General features: G+C 37.5%; 1 protein-coding gene across 4 annotated transcripts in view; it reads left to right on the plus strand.

The window, feature by feature from the left end:
* Positions 1–6,776, plus strand: part of RALGAPA1 (Ral GTPase activating protein, alpha subunit 1 (catalytic)) — a 261,272-nt gene that overhangs the window by 136,499 nt on the left and 117,997 nt on the right. For all 4 annotated transcript variants that reach the window (XM_006835341.1, XM_006835339.1, XM_006835340.1 and 1 more), the window contains one exon: positions 2,414–2,472. In XM_006835341.1, coding sequence (XP_006835404.1) covers positions 2,414–2,472 — 59 coding nt within the window. The remainder of the gene's footprint in view (positions 1–2,413; positions 2,473–6,776) is intronic.

A 6,776-nucleotide genomic window follows, 5' to 3' on the forward strand; every position in this document is an offset into this window, starting at 1 on the left:
GTCTTTAGTGTTTAATGTATCAAATCTGTTCTTCAGATGATCTCTAAATTCAGGTGGGATATATTCAAGGTCATATTTTGGCTCTCGTGGACTTACTTTCATTTTCTTCAGCTTCAGTTTGAATTTGCATATGAGTAATTGATGGTCTGTTCCACAGTCTTCCCCTGGCCATATTTTGACTGATGATAAGGAGCTTTACCATCTTCTCTTTCCACAGATGTAGTCAATTTTACTTATATATATATTCCATCTAGTGAGATCCATGTGTATAGTCATCTGTTATACTGTCTGAAGAAGGTATTTGAAATGAACAAATCATTGATTTTGTAGAATTCTAGCGTTCTCCAACATCATTTCTATCACCAAGGCCATATTTTCTGTGTACACATTCCTCTGGAGTTCCTGTTCTTTGCAGTGTTATCCATAGTTTGTTATGATCTACTTAGTTGAAACCTTTTCACAGTCAATAAAGCATATGTAAACATCTGGAGTCCTGGTGTGGCTCTGCAGGATAATGCACTGGACTGCAAGGTCAGTTTCAACTGTAAGTTTGGCACTTCAAACCCACCAGCTGCTCCTTGGAAACCCCTTGCAGGGTGCTAGTAGTTGGAACCGACTTGATGGCAGTTAACAGTAGCAACAACAAACATCATTCTGTGCTTTCAGCCAAGATCCATCTGACATCAGCAGTGATATTCCTTGTTCCTCCTCTGCTGAATCTGGCTTGAATTTATGGAAATTCCTTGTTAATGTGATATTGCAACCACTTTTGCATTACCTTCAACATAATTTTACCTGAGCTCTGGTAGCGTAGTGGTTACGAATCGGGCTGTGAACCTTAAGGGCAGCAGTTCGAAACTACCAGCCGCTCCGCGGGAGAAAGATGAGGCATTCTGCTCCCGTAAAGATTTACGGCCTCAGAAATCCTGTACAGGGTCGCTATGGGTCGGAACCGACTCGATGGCACTTAACAACAACAACAACAATGATATTATAGATATTGTTAGATGATATCTACATTCTGTTGTGTCACCTCTCTTTGAATGGGCGCATATGTGGATCTCTTCCAATCCGTTGGCCAGGTAGCTAGCTGACTTCCTGGCATAGATGAGTAAGCTTTTCCAGTGGTGTATCATTTTGTTGGTAACATTTCAATTTGTTTCATCATCATTGGCTTGGTTGTGTAAATTTGAATGATAGTGGTAATAACTGGTCATCCTTTTTGGCATATGGGTATTATCCTTTCATAGAGAGCATGGATCTTCAAAATAGATCTTGAAATGCTTTTTTTGGTGATGAATGCAACTTCATTCCCCTTCAATTTGTTACTCCCTGCATAGTAAACCTTGTGATCATCAGATTCAAAATGGCCAATACCTGTCCACTTCAGCTCATTAGTATCTTGCATATTGTTCTTTATGCATTCCATTTCATTTTTGACAACTTTCAATATTCCTCGAATCATATTTTGTCCAGTCCATGTTCTAATTATGATGGACGTTTGCAGCTGTTTCTTTTTATTTTGAGTTGTACCCCATCAGCAATCGAAGGTCATGGAAGCTTTATTCCATCCTCATCATTAAGGCCAATTCACTTTGAGGAGGGAGACAGGGTCTCCCTAGTCATATTTTGCATGCCTTCCAACCTAAGGTACTTGTCTTCCGTTCTATATCAGACAGTGTTCTGCTTTTAATCATAAGGTTTTCAGTGGCTTACCCTTCGGAAGCGTTCCATCTCTACTACCTAGTATATCTTCGTTTTAAATCTCCACTGAAACTTGTCTGCCATGGGTGACTCTGGTGGCATTTAAAATGCTGCTTGTGTAGCTTTCAGCACACTAGAACTTTTTGACAGATGAGTGATGAGACATAGCTTAAACCTAGGCACATTGCTAACCCTAATCCTAACTGCTTATTCCAATCCCCACCAAAAAAAAATGTTAGAAGAAAAGAAGACTAGCTTTTAAAATGATACTCCATGAAGTCTTAAGAAGTTCATGTCTTTGATCTATTAATTCTACCTTAGTTATCTGTCTTTAATGAATCTTTACTATTGTTCTAATTAGGAACATTAGCTGTTTTAGTAATAATTATTGTTGTTAAGTGCTATCAAGTGTGTTTGCCTCATAGTGGCCGTGTATAGAGCTTCTGAAGAGTGGATGGTGAGTTTAAGCCACTAACCTGCGGTTCAAACCAAAATTAAGGTCAAGTGCTATCTTACAGCGCCACGCCAGGACTAGTAATAATAGTGGAGTCTTAATTAAAAATATGTAAGAACAGAGACTGCCTGTTTTATTTCAATGTTGCATTTCTAGCACATGCACAGTGCCTGGCCCAAAATGGCTACTTAATAAATATTTGTTGAATGAATTAGTGGGTTCTAAGTCATTGCTTCTATTTCCTCCTTATTTTAGGAACTTATAATCAAAACTGTATTGAGCTCGGCAAGAGATGAGCCATCTGGTCCTGCACGGTAAGACATGTATTCTTTAACTGTTTATGTTTGGAATATTATTTCATAAGTTGATTTAATTATTAAGCTACCCGAATTGTTTCAGACACATAAAAGCTATTCTGATTTATAACTTTAAATTATTCGAATGATTAAGTACTCTTTTTTTTTTTTCAGGATTTAACTATACGTTCATTACAAAAAATAAAATCTAGTTTTCATTTAATTTTTCTCATTGCTTTTTCTTCAGATGTTTTTAAAATTGAATTAAAATTTAGTATTTTCATTATACAAAGCAGTATATGAGGGGGCTTCAAAAAGTTTGTGGGAGAAATTTAATTGTGTTTTAATTCCATTCTTCCATGAACTTTTAAGCCCTTGTATTTGATAAAATTGTATATTTTATTACTCATATATATGAAGAAATGAGAAGAGTGGCATTTCCTATTTTACTAAACCTTACTCAAAATGTTGAGTTTTAAATCCACAGATTTCCAGTTGCATACCAATACTCTTCACTTCCCCAAAATATCACTAATTTGTATATTTATTAAAGGTACTATACTGTATTTGTTTGCAGTGAACACACACCTTCTATGTTTGCCTGGCAATTACTTCCTTTCCCTGGGAAGTATTTTCATAAATGTGTTATGCTAATTTTTTTTTTTTTTTATGTTGTTGGTAAGTGCAGCAGAGTTGTTTCCCATTTAATAGCTACCATGTATAGGGTTTTTGAGAGATGGCTGGTGAATTTGAATTGCCAACCTTGTGGTTCAAACCAACCTTTGTGGTCGAGTGCTTATCCTATAGTGCCATGGAACATGTTTTTTTTTTAAATTGGCATAGCAGCTTTTATGAAAATACCTGTATTGGGGGGTAGGAGGCGAAACAGTTGGCAAGCAAATGTAGAAGTCGTATTTTATTTGTGTAAAAACAGGGTGATTCTAATACTATTTCATTAGACTCAGCAATTTTCTGTTAGTACTCATTTCATTGTGTAGCGCGGTGGGTTAATAAAATATTGGTTTGAAACACAAGGTCGGCAGTTCAGGCTCAGGAGGTGCTCCTCAGAAACCCTATACAGCTACACTATGTGTCAGAACCAACTCAACAGCACTTAACAACAACAACAACACTCACCCTATTTACATCTCTGTAGAGCTTATTTTCTAATCATTGGCACAATTTTTGAATTAAGGATCATAAAGATACAGATCATGGCTTTGACTATTTGAATTCTAATTTTAACTTTTAGAATTCTTCTTTTTCTAGTAACTAAAAACTGTATTAGAGTCCTGATGTTGCGCTGTAGGATTATCACCGGACTGCTAATCTCAGGGTTGGTTGTTCAAATCCACCAGTTGCTCCTCGGAAACTGTGTACAGGGTCACTATGAGTTAGAACTGATTAGAGGGCACTTAAAAACAGTAATAGTATTAATTGAGCAGTTTAGTTAAGTGAAAGATAGCTCCAACTAGCTCTGTAATTTAACTGAGTTTGTGGGGTTTTATTTAACTTAATAGCTACGCTAACTAAAAGTAAATCTCATTGTGTAAGTTCTTCTTTTATATTAAGTTCTGTTTTCATAGTGAATAACTACAGAAAATGACACTGTCTTTACCATTGTTTGTTATATTATTTTGGGTAGTATGAGATTTAAGTTTGCTGATTTCAATATTATTTTTCTAGCTTTTGCTATAAGGAGTATGGGTAGCATAGCGGATTAACTGCAAAGTCACCAGTTATGAATGCATCAGCAGTTGTGAGGGAGGGAGACTTTCTGTTCTGTAGAGGTTTACAGCCTCGGAAACCCTATGCAAGATTGCTATGAGTCGGAACCAATTTGATGGCATGCAGCATCAGCAGCCTTTATTATGTTTATAATGACAATCTTTTAAGTTTATAAGGATTTTCTTTTATTATTTCATTTAATTTTTGGCACATTATCTCATTTAATTATTGTAATAACACTATGAGATAGTTGCAGTTACTATGCTTGTTTTTATATATAGGAAACTAAAGCCCAGGAAATTTAAATAACCTGCCCTATCACCCAAAAGTAGTAATTCTAGTCTGGCATTATAGGATAAACACTGGATTGTTAACCTCATGGTTGGCAATTCAAGCCCATCAGTCACTCCTCAGGAACCCTGTATTGAGTGACTGTGAATCAGAACCAACTTGGTGACACTTTAAATAAAAATAATCACCCAGAAAACAACGACAACAGTAACCACCCAGAAGTAGGAGAACCATGATTTTAAAAAATCCTGTATTGTTTTAAGAATCTCATTAGATACATATGTAATAAGTGGCAGACCCAGGTTTGAACCTAGAGTTTCTATCTTTTTGTTTCTAATTTATTTAACCAAATTGCGTTTGAAGTGAAAGAATGTAGAAGCCTGAAACATAACTGCCGAGAAGTATAAGTTGGGAGTCATTAATAAAATAATTTGTGTTATTGAGCATAACAAAAAAATCTCAGTTGAACCTGTGCATTGACGCAATGTTATTTTCCAGTACTTTTTAAGAATGTGCGGTCTTAAAAGCTTAAACCCACCTAAACATTGATGATTAGCAGTAAAATTAAGACATGCTGGAAATGTTCTAGGTGATTTTGACATCTTGGAGAATGTAGGAAGCCTCCAAATCTTGAAGGGACTCACCCTGTTCTTACTCCCTCTCTGTTACAACAAAAAATAATTGTCATTTGTATTCCTGATTAGTTTTTAGTTAGATGAATCTGTGGAGATACTTGCTTCACCTCAGGCAGAGTTCCTTGTTACGTTAGAATTATAAGTCTTACCATTGCTAAACCTGAAACTGGTTACTTATGTCTTATGATAGTTTTGTTAAGGAACCATGGTGGCACTGTGTGCTAAGTACTGCTTACTGAAAGCTAAGTGGTTCGATCCCACCATCCACTCCATTGTTGTTAAGTGCCGCTGACTCAGTTCTGACCCATAGCTATCCTGCATAGGGTTTCTGAGGAGCAGCTGGTGAGCTTGAACTGGTGAGCTTGAACTGCTTACCTTGCAATTCAAACTGACTGTGTTCCTGCTCATTAACCCACAGTGCCACACCAGGACACATTAGTCTTCCCTTATCCACAGTTTTGCTTTCCACAGTTTTAGTTAACTTCATCAACTGTAGTCCAATGATAATTAAATTACATGCCATTCTGAATAGCATTCTGGCCTGGAGCTGGATTTTTCCTCCTCTTCTTCAGAACACAGCCTGGAAAATAAAATTGGATGAGTGGCAGCACTGTGACCTCCCAGTATCAGACGAGTTAATGCAGCCAGTCTGGGCACCCTGGGTATCTGTCCTACATATGTTTAGGGAAAAACATATAAAAGATTTGGTATGATCTGTGGTTTCAGACTTTTTCTGGAGGTCTTGGAACATATCTTCTTGCATAAGGGAAACTACTACTATATAAGCATCACAGAAGCCAAAACTTAAACATACTAATAGAATGCATGCTAATTCTTATCATCAAATAACTCTCTTCTGGCTAAAACTCATCTGAAGTATGTTGCTAGAGAAATAAAGTCCCACAAAACATTAAAACAGAACATAAATTCTGCAGGTTCTGTTTTTATAGACATTCCTTTATAAAGTATATACATTGTTATTTATAATCCCAAGTTGCTTTAAAAAAGAACTTGTGGAATTGTGGGAAGGAACAAACAAGATGGCGCATCGGGTGGACTTATAGCAGAGAGCTCCGCCAACAACAACACTGAATACCCGACCAAGCAGGCTCAGGGGATGGTCCCAGAACTCTGAACCACATATAAAGGAATACTTAGAAGATTGGAAGGCTCACAGCTGGGGGAATTTGTGGCAGAAGCAAGAAATCTATTGCTTTCTAATCCAGGATGCTCGGCTGCTCCAGGAGCTGTCATCTTGGGTGAGACCCCGGATCGGAGCTGCCACAGATGCCTGGCAGAACCGCTGAGATAAAGGTGTGGACATTCTTTTCTTTTGGTAGCTGTTCATTGGTCCCTTGCTGTCTATGCATCTCCATTCGAGTGACTATAGGGGTGCCTGAGCTAGTGGGCACCCCAGCCCCACCCTCAGAGGGTTCTACTACGCATGTGCACAGAACTCCTCGAAATTTAAAGAGACAGTTTGCAATTAAAAACCAAACGGCCACAGCCAGCCCTGAACTGTTTCAACTAGAAAAAAGGCCTAAACAGGGATTATGGAGCGGGACAAGCAGACAAAGAGGAAATAGACCAAAAATTAAATCCTAAGTTACATCAAAACGACCAACAGTGGTATCTTGAAACTTCTCAGGAAGAAGAGTGAAAAGGGAA

Source organism: Chrysochloris asiatica, unplaced genomic scaffold, assembly GCF_000296735.1.
Source record: "Chrysochloris asiatica unplaced genomic scaffold, ChrAsi1.0 scaffold00017, whole genome shotgun sequence".
NCBI classification, from domain to species: domain Eukaryota; kingdom Metazoa; phylum Chordata; class Mammalia; order Afrosoricida; family Chrysochloridae; genus Chrysochloris; species Chrysochloris asiatica.